This window comes from Aulonocara sp. 'chitande type north' Nkhata Bay, linkage group LG4 (assembly GCF_057382095.1).
Source record: "Aulonocara sp. 'chitande type north' Nkhata Bay isolate Kocher_YH1m ecotype deep benthic linkage group LG4, A_spYH_male_GT1.1, whole genome shotgun sequence".
Classification (NCBI taxonomy): domain Eukaryota; kingdom Metazoa; phylum Chordata; class Actinopteri; order Cichliformes; family Cichlidae; genus Aulonocara; species Aulonocara sp. 'chitande type north' Nkhata Bay.
In genome coordinates, this window is record NC_141347.1 from 4,569,271 (window position 1) to 4,594,125 (window position 24,855).

Sequence of the window (24,855 nt, forward strand, 5' to 3'; positions counted from 1 at the left end):
AAGGCCTGAAACAGAGCAGTCTGAAGCTTTAAACATTTCTGCATATGTGAAACCCTGTTTAATATGAACATCCACTATTGTAACACTATAAACACTCACAAGCCACTTCATTAGGTCCACCTGCTTATTCACTCCGTTATCTAATCAGCCAATCGCAGCAGTAACTCATTTATTCAGACGTCCGGACATGTTCAAACTAAGCACCAGAATGAAGAAAAAAGGAGATTAAGTGACTGAACTGGCAGACGGGCTGATCTGAGTATTGTTGCTGACCACGTCCATCCCTCTATTAGCACAGTGTGCACATTTTCTGATGGTTACTTCCAGCAGGATAGCACACCATGTCCCAAAGCTCCAATCATCTCAAACTGGTTTTTTGAACCTGTTAAAGAGACCAGTTTGAACAGTCCCCAGATCTTAATCCAGTGGAGCACGAGATGAGACGAGAGATTTTACATCCTGGCAAATCTGCAGCCGCTATGTGATGCTGAGCAACGTTTGCAGCATCTTGTTGAATCTGTGACGCACGTAATCAAAGGCGGCTTTTAACTGATTTCAGTCACAACTGGGAGCATCATTACCTTTGTAAAGAGATTTTCCCCCTTCAGTTCACATAACTGTACACACCAGGTAGTTTTTTAAATCCAAACAAAGCTCTATTCTGTGATTCTTATCAGCCGGCTTCCCCTGCTTGTGCGCGCTTTTTTTTCCTCCCCGAGGAAAACAAACACACCCATCCACATTCCAGCTGCTGCTTTTAACAGTCCTACAGAGGTGGCCTTGTACACAAGTCAGCATCTGCACTGTGTGTGCGAGAGAAAGTTTAGACCAATCGCATAGCAACCTACAGCGGCCACTCCGACGTGTCTTCATCACGCATTAACCTTTATGATGACACAGCGTCCGCGTGCAAGTCCAAAAATCACAAGACCTCTCACACAGGCTGATTAACCCGTGCTGTAATCACATGGCATTTCAGCTGCAGAGGACATTTTAATGAAGCGATGTTCTGCAGACTTGCTCAACACTTGAGGAGCTCTGAGCTGTGCTGGCTAACGCCAACTTCATGATGCAAGAACAGCAATTACTCCGTTCCAGAAACCGGCTGCTGACGGCACTCGACATGCTCGGACAGTGAGCGTCTCTGTTCCCTGCAGCGGGACACCTCTCAGACGAGCGATGGGTTCAAATCAAACAACGTCCGCTCCTCTAATGGCGCTTCATGTACACCAAATGTGTTTGTTCCAACAAATATGTCAGACTCATTTGTGTTACCTGAAATTAAAGCTTTTCCACACTCATTCATATCTACCCCGAAACAGCCGATATATCACGTAATGTTCTTTTGCTTGTATTGTGCCGCGAACCGAGGCCCCTCCAAAAGCATATAACCTGCATCTAAAGGCTTATCAGGCGCTTCACCCAGCAACCAATGGTCTTCCTGCATCTGGTTGAGGTCCAACACTCTTTTGAAGCAAGCCAACTTTCTGTCAGACGGGATGTTTATGTTTCCAAGTTTAGCTAGCTTGGCACCGTGTCAGCACTGGACAACTTTTCCTGACAGAAGATGCCCCTGAGGCGAGGCCTGTTGAAAGACTATTGTTCCCTGGTCCAGCTGAAGCTATTGACCGGTAGCTTCAGTACTCTGAAATCAAGTTGTTTTGTTTTTCCTCCTTTAGACTGTGAGTAATCTGCACTGCTGCTTGGCTGTGATTTCATTTCATTCCCCCTCATAAACCTCCGCTTCAGTGCGGCGTCATTTATAGATCTTCTATAGCAACGAGCATATGAGTAGGAAGCGTGTGTGTGTGTGTGTGTGTGTACATAACTGCTGAGTCTAGCTTTAACTGTTGAAGCTTCCTCTGAACCAAAACGATGATCTCTGCTGTGTCAGATTTGATTTATTAATAATTCTTCATGTCTGACATTTCTTGTAACACAGTAATGTCAAAGCGACTGGACAAGCATCACTGTTTTCTTCTTTGCATTGTAAGAAACGGCACCAGTTCATACATGAATGCTTACTCAGTTTCTCCTGAAACTCTAACAGGTCACAAGAGTCTGAGATGATGTCATGTATACTAAAATGTTTACATTTTACAAAGGTGGATGAAGTTGTCAGATTCTTTACTAAGTATAATCGTCTATAAGTTCCCCATGAACAGCAAGTTGTAGATAAAGGGACTCAAAGAATCCTGAGTTCAGATCTTTGGAAGAATTGTGCAACAAAAAAAGATGGTTTTAGAAGCGTAACTTCCAGTGGAAAGAGGCTTTTCAACGCTTTATCCTCATTAGGAGTAACCCTGAATCTCTCCTCTGTGCTGAGTGGCTTTGTCATGTTTCGGACCTGCTTGTACGACAGGGTGTTTATCAGAAGTTCGAGCGGATGGTCTCTGCCATGCAGCTGCCCCTGGAAAAACCCTGAAACTGTTCTTTGTTGATATGTACAAGGTGTCAAAACTAGTGGTTAAAGGTACAGGAGAGGTTAGCTTGATAAAGCCTTGTTTTGGGGAAAAGTTGTCAAACTCTTTAAGCTATTTTTTAGCACTTTTCATGGCGTTTTTATTTCCCAGTGACCACTTTAGTTAGAATAAATGCCCCGAGGTGTTTCAGGGTGACGACCAAGTGGCGGATGTTACTTGACTTTGACCATTTTAGAGCAATCGCCAAATCTACCGTCAGCTAGTGCCAGGGTTGTACTGGAGCACGACAAAGTGAACAGGAGCACGAAAGTGGACCACATGTCATGTTTTATTCTGTGACTTTATAAGTCAGCTTCATAAGTGTGACTGAAAGGAAATAACAGGAGGAAACTGGAACCTTCCCAACTGAGTCCATGTCAGCACAGTCAGCCTTTAGCTAGCTTAGGTCTAATTCTGTGGATGTTTTTCTAGCTCTTTTTAAGCTCATGTCCACACTGCAGAGGATAAACTGGTAAACCAATATTTTTCTCCCTGTTTTGACCCTCAAACTTGATTAAAACTGTGTTGCTGGCCTCCAAAAAACAACAGAAGCTGTGCTTTAAGCTGCTGCTGTGTTGGAAGTGTGTAGGTGTTACGTTTGTAGACCCACGTCTACGTGTTTCAACCTTAGTGCACACACAGCTGGGGGCCACTGTCAAAATATGTAGAACAACCATTAATGTGCGTTAGGCATGGTTCAAATGCTCAGAAAATGTTATCAGAGGAATGAAGTTAGAAGGACACCTTCATGAGAAAAAGAACAATTTGTTGGAGTAAAGACAAAGAGGTTTGAATGCTGTCTTCAGATTTAACTGTTGATTGCATACACGCAGTGTTTACATCTTAATAACCATTAAAGTAGAGTTAAGTAAATTTAGTCAAAGTTATTTTCAATAATAACCTTAACTTTGAATAATGATTCAAGACAGCTGCTCAAATATAAAACGAAGAACAGAGTAAATGAAAAATCCTCCTGATGTGGAGGACAAAGAGTCGAAAACAACGAACGATGTCATCTGTGCTAATCGTCTGGGCTCGCTTTTACTCCGTCTTTAATGATTTATTATTTTGTCTTTCTTTGTTGCAAACTCTGCTTCCATTACTCTTCCTGTGTCGGCCAATCAGCACTTCACCTGCATGCATCATCATCATCATCATCATCAGGTATCAGGCTGGATAAAGGTGCATCCTTGTATCTTTGCTGTTTTTGTCCACAGCAGAAAAGCCACGCACACAAACATCATCTAACTCGCAAGAGCCAGATAGTGTTTAGTGCAGAACTCAAATGAAGTGCATTAAAAAGAAAAGAAAAAACAACCCAAATGTTGAATCTTAGAAGCCGCTGTGTTTTATTCAAAGTGAGAGCCCACTCTGATGATGCAGAGATGCAAAGATGGGGCGGGCATGGAGGAAGTGTACCTTGAAAACGCTGGCCACAAAGCTGCAGCTAGCAACCAACTGAATCACTGTGGCTGAAATGTTTTTGCAGCCCACTCTTGCACTTCATCGCCAAGAATTATACATCTTCTCTGTAAATCTATCACAGTTACTTAAATATGTCTTTGAATCAAGAGGAAAGAACGGCAACACACAAACACGGACACATATTTACTTTAAAAAAAAAAAAACCCGATCTGAATCTGAGACCCAAAGTTGTAAATCTACCCGGGTGCAGCTGTTACCTTTGTAGTAAACAACACAACACAGCCTCAGGCCACAGCTCCACTTTTAGCCGCTCTGTGGCCAAAGAGGTCAGAAGCTAAACGTTTCCAGGTCCATGAAAATGAAAGGAATTCCTTTTTTTGCCCTGACGCTTGGCCTGAAATTAAACCCGTTCTTCCTGCTACCACCCCGTAGTAGCAAACATGACCGAGCGGGCAAAGCTCGCCATCACTTGCCGTTATACAGTTACATCAATTCTAGATCGGCATGCAGCGCTCTTCCTTCCTGTTCTTATCAGTGTTACGTGCTACATTATCAAACTCTGTGGTATGTCATTCAGAGGGCTGTCTAAACATATTAGGGGACGCGTCGTATTATTATTAATGCAGGTCGAGACAAGTTGCACGACGCAACAAGCTCAACCAGCTGACTGTTGCGAGGCTGCAGGACAGCTCTCCATCAGACAGGAGAGCTTCTTTTGAATCAAGAGCTACATTAACAAACACTTTGAGCACTGGCAGGAAGTAGAATGGCGAAATCAAAGAGTGAAAATCCCCTGTGCACCCTTCGTGTGTGATGAAGGAAGTCACTGAGTGTTTTTCAATTGTTTTAGGGCAGTGTTCATTTTTCTTTGAGTTTCCGTGGTTTCGTAAATTGCAGAGCATGCATGAAGCGAGTGCCATCGCTCGACTAAGTTAGTTATGATCTAACTTACTGTAAACCAAGAGTCTGGAGCTCAAGATACTGAGCAGAAGGCCTTTTTAACTTAATGCTACTGACCCCGTCTTCCTGCCTTTTTAGTGCTTAGCAGCTAGCGCTCGCTTCCTTGCTGAAAACAGCAGCTACTCGGGTTGTTGTGAAACTAAACTTGTGGTTCTGAAATACCAACATATATAACTTCAAGATGCTAAAACACTGAGGCAAAAGGGACTTATTATTCTATTATTCAATCAAATAGAAAAATATGTAACAGGTACAAGTTTATGAGCAATTAAATAAATTGTCAAGTCCTCATATTTATTAAAAGATCAGCGCTTTCTGTTTGGTGCTACCTTCAACATTTTCCCTCGACCAGCACCTTAATTCAGGAGGATGAATCCTAACGATCAGCTCGCTCCTTAACCTCTCTTTCTGTGCTGACATCAGCACAAAATGCACACATAAATCCAGAGAATCTAATGAAGCTGATTGTTTCATATTAAGTGTAATGAACACTTAAGAGTCTGTGCACTACTGGAAAGTCGGTGGCGTTTGCTTTAAATATCACTAAAGCAGTAACTGCCGTGTCTGGAAGATGAAACCACAGAGGAAGTGGCTCAAGATTGACTTCCTCTTATGAAATCGGAGTGGTGGATACAGTAAAATTAAGACTAATGTGCGCTATGTGAGCACAAAAAAAAAAGAAGAAGAAAAAACTCACTCTGATTGGCTGAGTGCTGAAGCGAATCTTTCTACTGGGTGGCGGAGGCTCCTCTTCCTCAGGAAGGCCAGGGATTTCTGAGCAGCTGGACTCTGGCTGATATGCCTCCTCCTCGTCTTCGTCGTCCTCATCGTCCAGCTGGCTTCCCCCAGAGTCCTCCTCCCCAAGCCCGCTGTATGCGCTGATATCTATCAGATCTCCCTCAGAATAATCCTCCTTCCTTGAACCATCCTCGTCATTCTCATCTTCTTTGGCCCTCTCCTCAGAGTCCTCTTCTTTCTCCTCCGATGAAGGAGAGGAAGATGGAGGCTCTTTCTCTCCATTTTCCAGCGAGGCATGAACCTCAGCTTGCACCAGCCTACCCGCGGCCTCAGATCCCGCAGTGGCGCTGTCCTGATCGCCAGACTGTGGCTGCAGCCCAGAGGCTTCCACTGTACTCGAACCCTTGGCCTCAGTTGCTGCCGGCTCTGGTTTGGCCTCCGATGAAGAGGAGATGGAAGTGACAGTCACTGAGGAAGAGGAGGAATAGGAAGAGTTGGAGAGCTGGTCCCCCGACAGTCCAAATGCATCCTTCTCTTCATTGGTCGCGGCTCCCTCCATGTTCCTTTCTAGAGAACCCGTTTCTTCATGTAGCTCTGCTGCCTGGTTACTTATAACTCCTGCTTTTACCTCATCTTTCTCGTCCTTATCTGCAGGTATCACCTTTGTCTGGAAGAAAAGCACAGGGAGATCATGTAGTAGTGCAATCAAAAGATTTTCTAGTTCAAGAACTTCCCTACAGCTTAATTGCAAAGTTTTAAGTTTTTGAGAAAATCCTTTTCACCTTCCTGTCTGCTGCTTCCACCCTGGGTGGAGGTTTGGGTTTTGGTGCCAAAGCAGGGGCTGACCGACGCTGGGGGAGGTAGAGATTGTTTTGCAGGTCACCCTTTTCGAATGCGGCGCTGAGCTGGCTCACAGTGGGACTGACGGCCTCGCCTGGCCCGGCTAAAGCTGCAGTAGACGAAATAGAAGGAGGGGTGGGAACAGGGGGATCATCTAGCCGGTCCAGAGCTTCGGTGGACCCATTAAAGCGAGCCACAACATCTAGACGGCTGCCCTGGAAGCCTGACGCCCGCTCTTTCTTCAGCAAGATGCGGTTAGTGGCAGCTTGCTTCTCCTGAAGGACGCACAAATAACCAGTCAGTTAAAGATTACAAGCGAGCTATGTCAACTAAATGATAAAAAATAACAACGCAAGTGTAACATCTGACCTGCAGAGTCCGCTGCTCAAAGATCCTCCTGGTCTCCTGGAGCTTGGACAAGCCCACAGATGAGCCACTGCCCTCCCTACCAACTTTAGAGTCAAAACGGTTGACCCTTTCAGAGACCGTGCCCCCAAGTTTCAGCAGGGCGCTGTGGTCGACGTGCTCATTGAGGCTGGATACTCTCGGCAGGGACAGTTTCACTGCCTGTTCCTTACCTACTAATGACAGAAAATAAACAAGTTGTAAAAAAACGAAATTGTCCTTTAAGGGAAGTACAGGCTAACACCACTGGAGTTCACCAGAGCAGGTGGTTTTATCATTAATGAATTTTGGCTACACGAAGTATCACAGCGTGGATATCATCAACACATTTGTCTTTGTTCATAACCCAGTTTCTATGCCTGCTACTATCAATAAACATGGCCTTAAGTGTTGGTGGTTAAATTTAGCCGCTTTAGCAGGAGCTTAATAATATATGTTAAAAACAAAATCTGAACTCACTTCAAAACCATAATCTTGTAAAAAGAATACACACATATGCAACATAAGGATACTGGTCACAAAGGACAGGCTAACGGCTAAAGGCTAGTTAGCTAGTTCCTAGCTAGCAACCTTACTAGCTAATCCATGTAAAAAAGGGCTTCTTCTGTCTGTAGTGTAGCAGTAGTGCAAGTGCTAAGGTTGCAAATACCAGGTGGAAAAATGCAGAAGCTACAGTGTTTTTACGCTTAAGATAAAATCTTTTGAGGATATGAAAATCTTTTTATTAATGTATTTGGATGCTCAGTTCCACTCTGACAGGAGGCAGAGGAGAACTGAATCATCACAGCAAAATGCTTTGAGTGTGAGGACTAATGGTCCCCGTGACTTTATTTTCAGAGCACTTCTCAAGCTTTTGTTGTTTCCAGGTTACAAAAACCATCTTTTGATCACAATGCAGATACTGAAAGCCCCACCCTCTCTGACTGTTTGACTGGTGAGAGGTAAAAAGAGTTGTTGAGCACAGCACTCAACACACACACACAAAAACATGACTAGCCGTGCTAACATTCGAAGCTGACTTATCAGATAATTTGTGTTTTTAAAGATTTCTAGATCAAACCTTTACTATGGTAAACCCGCTTCTCTTTGTGAACACTGGAGAATTTACAATTTTTCTGTCTTTCGATGGCCGACACCTGAGAATTAGAGGATATTTGTGGTTCTAGTTGTGTAAGTAACCCTCTTGTATATTTCCAACATATCACTCACATTACTGTCTACCAACTTTCCATTGGTAGTCATTCAATCTCGCCTTATTTTTCACATTAGCTTAACTTGATACTCAGCCACTTCATTTCACCAGTTGTTACTTGGCCTGTTATGGTCAGAAGTCAGAAAAGGAATCATTGTCATTGCAAGTATTGGGTTTATCTTGCACATTTGAATACTGGTACCAACCGATATTACTTTTGGCATAATATATTCTAAATTTGGTGTCTGAGAGCCGCACTTGCTGCAGTAGTCTTCTGATCGACACTTGACACAAAACCTCCACATCAGCGCTGGTATAGTAGTAGAAGCAGTCGAGACAGAAAGCAAATACATCAACACATTGCAGAATTTTTCCCCCCAAACTATTGCCGCATCGCTCTCTGTATAACTTGTAATTTTCAGCACTGAAATGATGGTAAAACCCAACACGATCACTGGTGACGCTACGTGTGACATCGAGGGGAACACGAACAGCCGAACCTTATCTACTATGAATCAGTCCTCATTAGTACCAATGTAATTTTGTCGGTACCCTAAAACAGCAGTCCGTAAACTTTTGTTTTGCGCTACGGACCGGTTTATGTCCGACAATATTTTCTCTGACTGGCCTTTAAGGTGTCTCGGATAAATACAACAAGATTTATTCATAACAGGCAGACCCAGAGAAACCGAGTTAACTATTAAAAACGATAAAAATAATCAGATAAAAACCCTGAAAACCATAAATTTCACAGGCCCGGGTGTGAAATTACCAAACGACTCACAGACCGATACCGGTCCGCGGCCCGGGGATTGGGGACCGCTGCCTTAACTGAATTCGGTAACCGACCCTACAAGTTGCTACATTCCTTGATTCTAAAGGGTTCTGTGAAAAGGCTAGTTACCAATCATTTTGGCTCCATCCTCTTCATCGCCGGGAGACTGCATCTGCATGAACATGTTCTTGATACGGTGAACATTTGAGCCATATTTCCGGCCCCTCCCAGTAGGCCGGGGCAGAGGAGCGGGTTTTGAGGCAGGGTCAGCGCCTCCATTGGCGGCATTGTTGAGGTGGTCTGTGGCCTTCTTCAGCGCCGCAAGACCTGCCTCGTAGGCATTGCGGTGGGGAGACGGACTTCGCAGATTAGAGCTCCCGTTGCTCCCACCGGAGGCCCCGTTGCCTCCCGTGGCCGACGGAGGCTCAGTCTTCATCATGTTTGGTGAGTCAAATGTCCCGTGGTGAATAGCAGGTTGGCATGAATGAGGGGGGCAGCATCCTGGAGCTGTCTGACATTCACCTCCTGAATAAAACAGAAAGAGATCAATGAGCCGTGTACTCTGGACACGTCTGTGCATCGGTTTAAACATTCTGAAGGATATGAGGCAAATGAAATTTACATGTTGGATTTTTCAAAGCTTTAACCAGCAAATTGCTGTGCAACTGCAAACATGCAGATAAGAACCACAGATGTTCACAGTGAACAGCTGAAGCCACCCAGCAGGCCTTCATTTTGTTGCACTGAAGTAATACTTTAGCCCAAAATGCCAAACAGCCAGCGGTGCCAGCTTCTCAAGGGTAACTATCCTAGTTTACAAAGGACCTCTTGGCTGTATGCTGTCGCTCAGACAAGATTTTTGATACATACAATTAGGTTGCATATGATTGTGATCAATAATCAAAGACTCTTTAACGAACACATGTATTTGTGCCACCTGTAGGAGCCAGCTGGGAGAGTGTTAACAGAGTATAACTAAGCTGAAGATGAGCGAACTTGGCATTAGACGACATCACAATCGCCCCTCTGTGTACACCCACACGGCGCTGCCGCAGCAGTCAATATAATCCAATTAAAACAATGACGCAGTGTGACAACTCCCCCCCCCCGCGTGTTTATATTGCTGCTCCTAATGCCAAACTTGCTTCGTGATAGACTTGCCAGATAAATACAGAACAGCCCTTTGGTCCCAAGATATCACAGTGTTTTCTCGTGATAGCATCTCATTTACTGGTTGACAGCATTTGTGGCTTGTGCCGTCAGATCTTTGCAACAGGGATTCCTGATGTTTTCATCAGGCTTGATTGACTCTATAAAAACTATGTAGTATAACAGAGACAGCAATTAGAACACAATGAATTATAGAAAGAGTAACGAGGTTTCTTGATAATCTGCCAATGACGTGCTAAACTACAAAAAAAAATAACGGCAACTTTGATTTGATTTTTTTTTCTTTGATAGTTGCGTGACCTTTTATGATTTAAGGTCACGGCAGTAGTTTTGAGTGCACCAAATTTAACAGATCAAACTAAATTAGGAAAGTTAGATTAGCTTAGCTTAACTCAGGTAGACAGCTAGCCTTGTACAATCCAAAACAAACAATTCCTGCTAGCACCTCCAGCTCCTACATTGCGCAACCCCTCACATGCTACCATTGGCATCACTGCACAACCCTGGCAAAGCACAAGTTCCCAAAAAACAACAACAAAACAACCTGCAGTTCTACTAATGACCACTTGAAATTGACTTAAAAAAAACAAAAACAAAAAAAAACGCGACTCAATCTCCACAGATTCCAATGCTAAAACGTCCAACTTTTCAATATTAAAAAGTGAACCTGGCACAAGAGGTTTGGATCCCTAGTCTCCCTCTTCATAACAAATGTATAATGCATGTTTTTTTAAACATCTGTTACGCCCTAAAAGGTGCTAAAGAGTGTGGCTGCTGCAGAGTCTGCGTACACAGCTGATAGCTTAGTGCTACGCCACAGTTGTAATTATTAGCATCACTGATCTGAACGTCTCTACCACTTGTGAAGTATCGATCCATTCTGGAGTGTTTTTGTTTGTTTTGGACTTATCTGACAAGTATTATGGCTTGCTGTGTGGTACAGCCTGCCCAAGGAATATGTGCTTCAGCTTTTGTATTTCAGTAGACTGTTGTTTTGCACTAATTAGCATCTAAGCCTCTCAACTAAATATGCTAACTTCTGGCTGAAAGAAATGAACATGGCAGAAGCCAAAACACTAACATTAAAGCCTTAAAATGTAAAATCAGAACCAACCACGGCATCCATCTTTTACATGCAGTCTATGGTTACCAATTTGTAGCAATCTTCTCTGTTACATCTTCATAAATAGCGCTATGGGGTTTTGTGCAAATACATTTCTTAGCTAGCCGAAGTAGCATCAAGGTGATAAGACAGGTGATTCCCCTTCTTTAGTACTTCAATAATCTAACCCTGATGAAAAATAAATAAATACATTTGTAATTTCAAGGATTATCTAATGGAACGTGGACACAGCCAGAGACACGTCTGATTTTTCCAGCAGACTGTGGGATTTGTGTGAAGATTCATACTGTCATTTATGTTACACTGTCACAATGTTACCTCTACTTTAACTTATCATTGCTCAATGCAAAGAAGCGCAACAGTTCATTTTACTGCGAGCAGCATTTACTTGTACTTTGAGTCTCAAGTATAAAACCTGAATCAGAATTTCCACTAAGGATTGTACCAAACGGACTCCAAATGAGGATAGCCACCGATACAGGAGCCCGCGATTTCATGGGCAACTAAGGCTGTGTTTCATTTGTCTTCCACAACTTGAATTTACAAGGTCACCACAAACTGCCTGAACTAAATCGCGACATTTTCCAGTATCTTCTGTGCAACGTAGTCGAGTTTGTGTTTGGCTGTTAATCAAAAGTCAATGCAGCAATTACATTTTAAACTCTTAAGATGAACAACTCTCTACTCAACAGACTAAGAAATCTATACAGCTCAGTAACAAGAACTAGCAGATGTTTTCCTTTGTTGCATGATAAACTAGAACTTAATGAAAATGAATGTTCCTCAGTGGCTTGTGCTTAAGGTTTAAACATTTCCATCTCCATGTTTTTATTGCTGGAACTTCTGGAATAGCTTTTTAGCAAGTTGTTCTAAGACAGCTTCATTCTGATTGGCTGCGCCTCATAAACAGAAGGTCTGGATTGGCTTGACCTCTGTGCTCACAACCAAAGCTGTGAGCCTAAGATGACGTATTAGGAATAGCTGGAGTAGCTGACATCACAGAGGCCCAAAGGTAGGAAAAATGGTTGAAACAGAATGTTTGCAGAAGCCTGAGATACTGACTGAGATTCATGGTGCATGTTTGACGTTCCAGCGTTTGCGGTTGCACATAAAACTCCTCTCATTCCCACTTGCAGCTACTTACAAATGCTTTGCAGCAACATGCATCGTTGCTAAAGGAACCCCGAGCAGGTTGGATCATGTAACCGTTTAGCTTTCCGTGACGGTGCTAACAAACAGGATGTCGATGGAGATGAAACCATTTTTAGAGATGTGAAACTAATTAAACTAAACAAAGGCAACACTTTATATTACCGCCCACGGCTGTAGCTACGTGGAATCTCAATGCATTTATTTTGAAATCATTATAATTGCCTACAAACATTTTAAGGTAGACACACTAGAATAAGGTCATGTTTTTACAGGAAAGAACAAATAATTAAACTGTAAGTAATTTTAAGTAATGTGCAACTAGTTATAAGTGATGCACGATCAGTTTTAAGTATTGCATCACTTCAGGTAGAAGATAAATTTACATTGTAAGTAAATGTAAGTAGTGTGTAGTTACCTGGCAAACAAACAGTATTATGGACTGGCTCAAGTGTTATCCAGTGATGTCAATATGTACCTTTTCGACGCCTCCTATGAGGACATAATGATTTCTTACTCAGACACGAGGGCAATCTGAATATCTTTGGATGCTAGCGTAAGGGTCACATGTCTGAACTTTTGCCATCTTTGCCTGCAGGAAGTCCTTTTATGGAGAAAACCAGTAATTAAAAAGAAATTATCAGACAAAACAATGATGAATTCTACTTGTAAACATAGCTGAAAGGCAGTCTGGGTAATAAGAAGCAGTGTTTATAGTACAGTCTGGCCTCACACTTACTCCAGATGGCACTGCCGGCCATGGGGGGTGGGGTGGGGGGGCAGACACACACACTGCAACAACGGTCTTGTGACACTGTCTTGCTAAATACTCAATTCTCACATACAGATCATGTGAAGTCAAGTGAGCAAATTGAATGTAAAGCCAATAACTTTCTCTCTCACACACACACACACACACACACACACACACACACACACACACACACACACACACACACACACACACACACACACCTTTTATAGTTCTTGGCTCGTTTCCTGATATTGTTCAAATGAAGCTCCCGCTCTGATTGACAAACAGCATGACAAACACACATAAACCCCCAAAACGCACAACACCAGCAAACAGACTCCAACTCCAGTCTCCACCGTGACGTGGGCGGGCCTTTGCGCCTCTTCATTCGTTGGTGTGTAGCCACCAGTTAAAAGAAACGTAACTAAATCCAGCACAAGTATGGTGAAGCACCTCTTTCGAAGAACAACTCAATCCGCCTCCTGCCTGCCTCTCATCCCTCGCGGTTTGGGGTTGCTTCCTGCCATTCAGTGTAGAGTCTAACTACCAGCTGGGCTCCAGGTTTCCTGTTCAATAACACACATGGTTTCACACGCAGCAGCGTCCTTTTCAGTTTATTATAACCAGTTGGTCTCACTCTCGAAACATCCGGGTCACTGATTTGCCTCAGCTCTTACTGACTTCTCTAATCTCTAACTAGATAACAGGATATTGCTTTCACCTGTACTCACAGACAGGGCTCCCATCCTCCACCCACAGACACACACACACTCAGTATCAAGTACGGCAATACGATCCAAAAAATAAAAACAATGCACCAGAACCACTGCCTGCACCAGTCACCCTAAGCATATGGAGGCAAGCATCTATTGACTTGTAATCTATTTATGGGAGGTCCCTGAACGCCTCCTCCCATCACTAAATACAGGCTACATCACACGCACAGCCTTCCCTGTGTTTTTCTAAGTGTTTGGGTGGTTAGTATGGCACAAGTGACCTTGTCTCATGATATACTGTAAAACCGAGGAGTGCTCAGTTCACTGTAACCGCTCACATCTGTCTGTGTCACAGTCTCTGCAGTAGCTCAGCTACATAATGCTTGAATCTGGCACGATAATACACTGGCCGTTCAGACGCGAGCATTAAAGTCCTTATGCCCTGCGTGCGTCACGCACAGTGTCCAACAGAAGGCACATTATGGTAAACACAATGACTCCATCTATTCACACGACAATCGCTGCATCGGGCCTCGGCTAGTGCAAAGGTTCATTCTGGCAGACAGTCTGCCTGCGTGCTCCTCCTGCTGCTGCTGCCACAAGCTCGAGAGAGGCTTTGTTGGCATAGCGACATATGCTCCACGCACCAAACTCCTATCCGAAAACGGCTCCTTTTTTGTGCCGCTTCTTTTCTAGCAAACACGTCAATCGCCAAATAAGACTGAATACGTACTGTTAGTAAGCGCACACTTTTCAACAAATCGGCGTCCGAGCAGCACACACAGCAGCGTTTATCTCACACTAATGTCAACTATTGTTTGCGGGTCGCGTGCCGTGGTCCCGCTCACTGCACGTCAATACCAATACGCTGTAGCACTATGCTCGCACGTTATCATTGGTTTTAATTTGAAATAAAAAGGTTTGACTAATGAGTCTGGCGCCGAATCCGACAGAGTACCCCGAGGAACCCGGAGAAGTTTCAAATGGTCTGATAAAAGGGTGGGTAGCCCTGCTGGCAGTGAGTCGAGTGCAAAATTTCACGTTTTTGTAAAGGACTTTGGGGTGGCGTTCTCTAAGGATAAGCGTGAGCAGTGGAATAGGGTGTTCCCGCGTGTCTTTCCCTGCTGTGTTTCAGCGCGGCCGTTATTACCCGGTTGATACGATGAAGGCGCAGAGCTGTGGCGGTATCGGACGGTTTCACCGGCCGGTTCCAGGACCCAGAGGCAGCCGGTACGCAGGCCCCGCTCAGCGTCTGCTGCGCCGCGTCGCTTCCTTCCTGCAGCCTCTCTCCTCTCCCGCAGACACACGGCAGCTTTTTTAACGCGGGTAAAACGACGGCACGAACTGACCCGTGTGCTAACCTTCAGCCATACCTTGTATTCCAGCTTGATGAAGCTGCCCGGTGCTCGTTAGGACCCGCGGTGAACGCTGTCCATTGTCCTTCTGTTGCTGCCGATTCCTCCTGCGAAGCAAAGCAGACTGAGTGCCTGCCTCCTCTCTGCTCCTCCTTCTCCTCCCCCCTCACATCATCTGTTTTCCTCCGTCCCCCTCTCTCTCTCTGTTTCCTCCTCACCCCTACTCCTCTTCCTCATCTTCTCCCCCAACCCGTTTCCTGCTCGCTCACACCTTTATCTGTTCACACACACAGCCTTCTCCCTCCTCGGTCGTCGTTCATCAGGTGTGGTTGAATTCATTCCGTTAAACAAGCAGCAACTACCTGATCTTATATAAAGCGGGTCCTGCCGGCCCCCGCTGGTTAGCTGCTTTTTTTGGTTGTTGTTTTTGTGTCTCTGTGGTTGGATGACTTTTACGAGCTGCTCGGTAGAAACCGATCAGCGAGAGCTCCTCTCCAGATACAGTAGAGCTCCAGCGACCTCTGCTGGCAGAAGCTGTCACTGCCAAACGCAAGGTGCAGTGACGCCACCGCTGCAGCAGCTGTTTGCACTCATTTACTGTACTTTTACTGTGATTTTACTGCTTTTTATTGACAGGTTATTGCATTTTCAATACCTTACAGTACATACAGAACTTTTTTACTAACATCATTGTAATTCTATACTTTCATTTACCTTTATAGCTTTAATTTACTGTATTTTTACATTTTTTCCAGTGATGCTGTTATGGGTGTATTTTCATTTACATCACTTTCATTTTTGTTTTTCTGCTGTGTTTACAATACTTTTGATATACTTTTATACATAAGGCAAGTCTCAGGAAGGGAGCATATGTCAGCCAGTGCTTTGTTCTATAAGGTGATGGAAATGATTTTTTTTATTTAAACAACTTATAAAGTGTAAAATAATAAAAATCTGATAAAAACAGGTGGTTACTATAACTGTCACCGTGGAGTAAAAAGCATGCCATATCTCTCAACTGCAGTCAAATAAACAGTGTTAATTGAAAATATCCACATAGCTTAAATACCACAAAATTACGTTTCAAATGAATGCGAGCAGCACCACAGCCTACCTGCTGTTTAAAGCTTTCTGTTGACAAGCAGGAAGCAGTCAGAATAAAGACGAAGGGAGAGACACTTGTTTCAGGCAGAACTGAGAGGCCGTACCACGACCCACTTTCACATAAACAAGGATTATTCTGAACTGTGAGTTCAATAAAAACACAATCTTTTGTTAAATACAAGTGAATAAAAGTCCTCAGAATATTTAAATCCACAAGATCTTTCCTTGTAAAGGAAACAGCTTTGTAGAAAGCTGTTAAAAGCACACGTTTGCTGATGCTGTGATCCTTTAACAAGAGAGTTCACCATATACAAGTGGTCACAAGGAGCTGCATCGTTGTAAATATTCATAGATGATAACCTGAACTTGACTTTATTAACCCTCTGGGTTTGTTCAAAATCACAACCTTTCAGCTTGTTCGTGGCCAAAAGTGGCCACCAACACATTAGGTCTGTAATTTTGATTATTTTCATGTTTTTTTGCCATTTTTTCTACACAAAGCTTTTAAGTAACTTTAGTTCTTTTCATGAACATAAAATAATTATTACTTTTTAAATCTTTAACCCTTTAAACACCAGTTTGTTTGTCCACTGCACTAGCTGGAAGACAACCTCAAATCTCGCAATTTTATATAATTGTTAAACATATGTTTGTATCATATTACTTATGATAAAATTCATATGTATTAAGAAAAAATTCCAATTTTTTGACTTGTTTTTTTAGATTAGCATCAGTGCTGTTCATCAAGACCAAAATTTCAATCAAATCCAGAATTTTAACCCCTTAAATACCAGTTAAATCACATAATTTTAATGATTTAAATAGGGATAAAAGCATAAAATCACAATTTTTTTCTAAATAATACATGCAAACTGATTTATTTTGTAACCATGATGGAGGTTAGATGCGTAGCAATAATTAAAAGTATCAATAAGTTTTATGCATCTTTGTTTTTTTGTGCAGTGACAGAAAAACAAAAAAACTCCCTCTCAGCTTGTTCGTGGCCAAAAATGGCCACCCCCTGTTTATGTTTACAAAATGCTATAAAATTCATATATATTAAAACATTTTTCTACTTTCATTGACTTGATTTTTTAAATTAGCACCATTAGCATACAAATGATGAAACCTAATATTTCCTTTTGTCATCATTGCAGGTCAGTAACAGTAACAATGATTTATTTTTACTTTGTTTTTTTGTTTTTGTTACATTTTTTCTTTGGTGGGGGGGGTGAATGGCTAAAAAGAATATCACACATGGTGTGTTAGTGGGCAGAAAAGCAATTTAATGACCAAATGACCCAATAAAATGATCAAAATTTATATTCCAGTGTGTGCTTCTGTGTGCATCCTCATTAGCAGCAGGATGTACTAACCACATTAGAGTGGTTTTTGTAGGCACACTTTCTACACCTGAGGGGCTGCTGTTCCAATCCTGGAGGTGTGCCTTTTTGCACCTTCTTCTCATTTTGTTGGTGGGGTGTGGGTCACACTCTGGGTCACACTCTGGGTCACACTCTGGGTCACACTCTGGGTCAGACTGTATCTTGAGATCAATGGCAGAAGTGGCTGAGAATCAGGGACAAGTGTGTCTTGCAGTTGTTGAGGTCACCAGCACGTGTCCCAGCTCTCCCAGCATCACTCTTCATTTGTAGGTTGTAGATGACTCCCCCACTTCAGTGAAGTTGTTTCCGGCAGGCAGTGTTGGGGAGTAACGGAATACATGTACCACCGTTACGTATTTAAAATACAAAATATGAGTAACTGTATTCCGTTACAGTTACCGTTTAAAATGGTGGTATTTAGAATACAGTTACTTTGTTGAAATAAATGGATTACACTGCGGTACTTTCCTGTTTCATGTTGTGGCGGGTCAGGACTGTTTGGGTTTGGTTTGACAGCTACGCGCGCTCTCTGCGACTGTGTTTCCTGGGTGAGAGAGCTGTTTTTGTTGTTGTTGTGCTAAGCTATGCCGAGCAGTTTGGTTAGCGGCAGTGTGTTTCTGTTGGAAAATAAACGGCTGTGATTTAATATGAATGCACTAGGCAGAGTGTTACAGGCATAGCGCTAAAGAATGTAGCCTCATGGGCAGTGTAGTCCGCGCTGCAGGGAGAATGAACTACCATACCCGTTATGTGTCTGTGAGCGACGGAGGGAGAAAAAGGAGAAAAGTACGAGCTGTCATCGAGCAGCATGTAAATATAATAATAACCACTGCAGCCAAAAGCCCAGCTGTAAGTAAGCTATTAAGACTCGACTGTACACCGTGTTCGTGTTTTCCTCCGAAACAATAAGTTCGTTGGAGCAGCCTTTCAACACCTCTCTCTGTCTCTCGCAAGCAGAGTTGACCCAGACAACAAAGTAAAGCTATTTTTCGGCTACGAGCCGACACGAACCCGAAGTATTAGTCAGAGGTCCCTTTACTATGGTTCGGAGCCGCGGACCTTCAGTAATAGTAATAAATCACAGCAATCGTACATTCATGTAGTTGTAAAAAGCATGATAATATATTAAGTAATCCAAAGTATTCAGAATACGTTACTCTCATTGAGTAATGTAACGGAATACGTTACAGAATACATTTTGGGGCATGTATTCTGTAATGGAATACATTTTAAAAGTAACCTTCCCAACACTGCCGGCAGGACAAAGACATCGTATCCCAAGACATCCAGGAGATTGGAGAAAAGAGCCATCAGCCATCAGTTAGTTTTCCTTCAACAGCTCGAGGTGCCAACATCCTCTAAGTTATCCAAGCTGTATTTGTGCGTATTGTAGTCCAGGACTGCTTCTTGCTTTCACGCATCCTTTATTCCCCGTCACTGACTGCTGGTTCCTTGTGTGTTGCTGTCAAAAGAAGCACATTCCTCCGTTGCTTTGGCATGTGGGATATTGTCGTGGTAGTTTTGGTGAAGCCAAAGACAGACAACAAAATCTTCCTCTGTTGCATCTGGAGGAGCTGGGGAGGAAGCTCTGGGTTGTTTCCTCTGTACCAGTTTTCATCTGAGGAGTTCTTCTGCCAAGGTGACCGAAGGAAAGACGTTGTCCTCGGAGCTCCTCCGTCAGTTGGAGTCTGAACCCCATGCCTTCTTTACTTCCTGAGAACTTCCAGTGTTGTCATCCAACATGCTATGTATTGCTTTATTGTGGTTTAGGCTCACATCTCCACTTCATCTATAATCCTCCAGTCCTCACACCTTGGCCTCCCGTGCAGGTTTGTAAGGTGCACAGCAGCTAAAAGATCTCCTTTGTTATAAAAGCAGATCTCAGGCTGCTAATGCAGAAAACTGCATACAGGCTGAGCCCTGGTTTGAAACCAGTGGGTACTGGATTGTAGAGCAGTCTCTCTTCAGTGGTGGGACCCACATGGTTTTCCTTTCATGAGGGATCCACTCAGTCACCGGCTCCTCGGTCTCAGAAAATGCTCCTATGTTCTTTTCCATCAGCTGCTCGGCCTCCACCTCCATGCCCCCCAACCCCAACCCTCCCCCAAAGAAGAGGATTCAGGCACTGGCTAGTACTCTTCATCAGTGGTGATGCAGTCAGCTTCTTTGGAGATTGGCCCCTCATCTTCTGGAGAGGAAGTTTCTTCATCTTGGGCAGATGTCTTTTCTTCAAGGGCAGAGGACTGCTGCTGTCCTTGCTCTCTGACCAGATCATACAGACCGTGCTTGAAGCAGTGATGACCTTCTTGCCATACAGCCAGAATAAATGATCTGGAAGCTGTTAGGCTTACTTACAGCAGTAGCTCTGTCTGCACCTGCATAAACTCCAGGACACGTTTACAGTGTTTGTTGTTGTTTGCGCTGCAGCTGCAGGTTTGAACTCTGCAAAATGTCCTGTGATTGGAAGTGTGGCCCTGTACATCTTCAACCTGAGCCTGAGCCTGGAGAGGGTTCCTGAACTGTGGAAGACTTCCTGTGTGGTTCCGGTGCCAAAAATCGCACACCCCAGGGAGCCCAACCACTTCAGGCCTGTTGCTTTGACTTCTCATCTGATGAAGACCATGGAAAGGCTCATCCTGCACCACCTTCGGCCACTGGTGGGCTCAGTGATGGACCCCCTGCAGTTTGCCTACCGTTCTGGAATTGGGGTGGATGACGCTGTCATCTACCTGGTACACCGATCCCTCTCTCACCTAGAGCAGGTGGGGAGCACTGTGAGGATCATGTTTTTTGACTTCTCCAGTGCTTTCAACACCATCCAACCCGCACTACTGAGAGGGAAGCTGGAGGGAGCCGGAGTAGGCAAACAGCTGACTGCATGGACCGTCGACTACCTTACCAACAGACCACAGTATGTGAGGCTCCATGACTGTGTGTCTGAGGTGGTAATCTGCAGCACGGGGGCACCACAGGGCACGGTTCTCTCACCTTTCCTGTTCAGCCTTTACACTTCAGACTTCTGTTATAATTCGGACGATTGCCATATACAGAAGTTCTCAGATGATACAGCCATCATTGGATGCGTATCAGACGGGAATGATCAGGAATACAGGGGGGTCATCAGTGACTTTGTTGGCTGGTGTGAGACCAACGTACTCCAAATCAACGCCGGCAAGACAAAGGAGATGATCATAGACTTCAGGAGGAAGTCACCCCCTGCAACACCGGTGAACATCCAAGGGAAAGACATTGAGATAGTGGACTCTTATAAGTAACTGGGTGTTCACCTCAACAATAAACTGGACTGGACTACAAATACAGACGTCCTGTATAAGAAGGGCCAGAGTCGACTCCACCTGCTGAGGAGACTGAGGTCCTTCGGAGTCTGCAGGACTCTGTTATTCTATGACACTGTGGTAGCATCTGCCCTTTTCTATGCAGTGGCCTGCTGGGGGAGTGGATGCACGGACAGGGACAGGAGCAGGATTGACAAACTGGTGCGGAGGTCTGGCTCCGTGCTGGGATGTCCCCTGGAGTCTGTGGAGGTGGTTGGTGAGGGGAGGATATTAGTAAAGCTGACATCCATCATGAACAACTCACATCACCCACTGCATGAGTCTGTGAGTGGGCTGAGCAGCTCCTTTAGTCAGAGACTGAAACACCCTCGCTGCAGGAAGGAGCGCTTTCACAGATCATTCATCCCAACAGCAGTTAGACTCTATAACTCCTCAATCACGATGTCATAAGTCACTGGACACTGTGAACATCCACGGTCACCACTTCATGCATAATGGACCCTCCATGTGTACGGACATGTGCAGGTATATATGTATGTATATGTATACATACATACAGGGAGTGCAGAATTATTAGGCAAGTTGTATCTTTGAGGAATAATTTTATTATTGAACAACAACCATGTTCTCAATGAACCCAAAAAACTCATTAATATCAAAGCTGAATGTTTTTGGAAGTAGTTTTTAGTTTGTTTTTAGTTTTAGCTATTTTAGGGGGATCTGTGTGTGCAGGTGACTATTACTGTGCATAATTATTAGGCAACTTAACAAAAAACAAATATATACCCATTTTAATTATTTATTTTTACCAGTGAAACCAATATAACATCTCCACATTCACAAATATACATTTCTGACATTCAAAAACAAAACAAAAACAAATCAGCGACCAATATAGCCACCTTTCTTTGCAAGGACACTCAAAAGCCTGCCATCCATGGATTCTGTCAGTGTTTTGATCTGTTCACCATCAACATTGCGTGCAGCAGCAACCACAGCCTCCCAGACACTGTTCAGAGAGGTGTACTGTTTTCCCTCCTTGTAAATCTCACATTTGATGATGGACCACAGGTTCTCAATGGGGTTCAGATCAGGTGAACAAGGAGGCCATGTCATTAGTTTTTCTTCTTTTATACCCTTTCTTGCCAGCCACGCTGTGGAGTACTTGGGCGCGTGTGATGGAGCATTGTCCTGCATGAAAATCATGTTTTTCTTGAAGGACGCAGACTTCTTCCTGTACCACTGCTTGAAGAAGGTGTCTTCCAGAAACTGGCAGTAGGACTGGGAGTTGAGCTTGACTCCATCCTCAACCCGAAAAGGCCCCACAAGCTCATCTTTGATGATACCAGCCCAAACCAGTACTCCACCTCCACCTTGCTGGCGTCTGAGTGGGACTGGAGCTCTCTGCCCTTTACCAATCCAGCCACGGGCCCATCCATCTGGCCCATCAAGACTCACTCTCATTTCATCAGTCCATAAAACCTTAGAAAAACCAGTCTTGAGATATTTCTTGGCCCTGTCTTGACGTTTCAGCTTGTGTGTCTTGTTCAGTGGTGGTCGTCTTTCAGCCTTTCTTACCTTGGCCATGTCTCTGAGTATTGCACACCTTGTGCTTTTGGGCACTCCAGTGATGTTGCAGCTCTGAAATATGGCCAAACTGGTGGCAAGTGGCATCTTGGCAGCTGCACGCTTGACTTTTCTCAGTTCATGGGCAGTTATTTTGCTCCTTGGTTTTTCCACACGCTTCTTGCGACCCTGTTGACTATTTTGAATGAAACGCTTGATTGTTCGATGATCACGCTTCAGAAGCTTTGCAATTTTGAGACTGCTGCATCCCTCTGCAAGATATCTCACTATTTTTGACTTTTCTGAGCCTGTCAAGTCCTTCTTTTGACCCATTTTGCCAAAGGAAAGGACGTTGCCTAATAATTATGCACACCTGATATAGGGTGTTGATGTCATTAGACCACACCCCTTCTCATTACAGAGATGCACATCACCTAATATGCTTAATTGGTAGTAGGCTTTCGAGCCTATACAGCTTGGAGTAAGACAACATGCATGAAGAGGATGATGTGGACAAAATTCTCATTTGCCTAATAATTCTGCACTCCCTGTAGATTTAGTGTATACATGTCTATAATTAGGAATAGTAGTGGTACAATAGCTATGTCAAGCTATATAGTTTATGTCCATATTTCCAACCATATCCATAATCACATACTGTGTATGCTACCATTGTATATAGTGTATTATCTTACTTTTTTTTCATCGATTGTACTTATTTGTATTTTTGTATTTCCTTCTGATATCTGTACCTGAGCTGAGGTGGCGCAAAAAAATTTCCCCGCTGTGGGATCAATAAAGTCTTATCTTATCTTTGATTGGGGTTGTTTTGTTTTTGTTTCTAGAGTTAATATTTTGGGTATGGTGTCTTTTTATGATAAATACAAGAGTAAAAGTGCTTTTAACATGTGCTTCAAAGCTGAGTTTGACTGGGAAGCTCAACAACCTGCATCCACAGAAACTCACTGCAGCCTATGTAATGTTTGATGCGTCATTATTTATTCCAGTCTATCTTGCAAATACATGTTTGTGCTGCAATGTCATGCACAAACACAAACTATTAGATCCTTAAGATCAAACCTATGTCAAAATTGTTTCATTATTTTGGTCCATTGGAGTGTGGTAGGCCATCAAAGGCTGCTACTAGAAACGAGGAATATTACATGAAATCGCTTGTTTGGCCAAAAATGGGTAAATGATGTAATTTGGTAAAAAACATTAAAAACTACAATTTTCATGTGTTGAGTTTAGAATGAAAGCAAATTTACCTAAATCGCAGGATATAGTACTGTCAGTAACAAGGAATCAAAAAGGTGGTTATGATGGGTTTCAATTGGCCAAAATGGCCACGATAGAACCAAGAGGAACAATTTGGTGTATAGTGAATATTATTGACATTATTAAGGAGCTGATGTTGAAAATTAAAAAATCTGAAAAAAAATACACACATTTGGGAAGTTTCATTCCATTAAGAGAACGAAAATGGTTGAAAAAAGTGAAGTGGCCACCAAGGCCAGAGCCCAGAGGGTTAAATCAGAAAACACCCAAACATGCTTATTGCTACCTGATAAAGTTATCACACATTGTCACTGATGTTTCTCAATATGCAGAGAATCCAACCATCAGTAAGGTCCCTGTAAAGGACAACACACATGAAAACCCAGCAGGTTCTTGCTCCAGCTCCGTGCACGATGGCACCTGCAGGAATCCACTTCCACGCCGTTATCGTCAGCGGTGGATGGCTGTAATGGATAAATGCTGCCAGAGGAGGGCAGCAGCCTTTTTCTGATGATAGTAACCTGTCAGCAAGTGCATCACTTTTTAAAAGCGAGTAGATTCACTCCTACTCACACTTAGTTTCACCCTAATTTGTCCTCTAGTCACACGTGAATTTAGGATTTCATGCCATCGCACACTCATTTTGCATTTTAGGTTTGTTTGTTGTTCTATCCAACCTTGTATTGACCACAGTGAGTGAGTTCTGTTTAACTATAAGCCCATATATAGTACTTTAACTATACGTGTGCACTAAACTTATGAGTCCTGCTGTTCTTGGGAGAAGCATCACGTTTTTACTGCAGTTAACTTTCAAAGTTTCTGCTACTTCTCATTTTATTAAACCTGAATAAGTGTCTAGTTTCTAACAGCCCACTGAATCTGTGATGTTTCACACTGATCATGTTATTGTTTATATATGTTTTATACATGTAGCCCTCAGAGGAGGTTCATGTGAAGGAGGCCAGGGTGAGGGTGAGCTGGAGGCAGGTGGGTTATGTTAAAGGTCAGCAATCCAGCATTTCCTGAAAGTCTCGTCACATGTAAGTCGTTCCTCCCGAGGCAAAGAACTGGATTCAACATTTACTCGTAATCCTGCGGTCGTGATAAATGAGACTAGTGTCTTCATTTAGTATCACAGACACCTTACAAGTTACAATCAGCC

At 43.4% G+C, this 24,855-nt stretch overlaps 1 protein-coding gene across 5 annotated transcripts in view; it reads right to left on the bottom strand.

Annotated features, from left to right (window-relative positions):
- The window catches only part of LOC147331787 (neurabin-2-like), a 36,743-nt gene extending 21,500 nt beyond the window's left edge, over positions 1-15,243 (bottom strand). Inside the window, exons 1-5 of one of the 5 annotated variants that reach the window (XM_086288038.1) lie at positions 15,083-15,243; positions 8,927-9,322; positions 6,795-7,003; positions 6,368-6,700; positions 5,545-6,252 (exon numbers count right to left, since the gene is read on the bottom strand). In XM_086288038.1, coding sequence (XP_086144164.1) covers positions 5,545-6,252; positions 6,368-6,700; positions 6,795-7,003; positions 8,927-9,236 — 1,560 coding nt within the window. In that variant the 5' untranslated portion in view covers positions 9,237-9,322; positions 15,083-15,243. Of the gene's footprint in view, positions 1-5,544; positions 6,253-6,367; positions 6,701-6,794; positions 7,007-8,926; positions 9,323-13,446; positions 13,982-14,047; positions 14,067-14,859; positions 15,046-15,082 lie in introns of those variants that run through there. The other 4 variants (XM_086288034.1, XM_086288035.1, XM_086288037.1 and 1 more) reach the window with 4 other exon arrangements.
- Between the last annotated feature and the right edge of the window lie 9,612 nt (positions 15,244-24,855).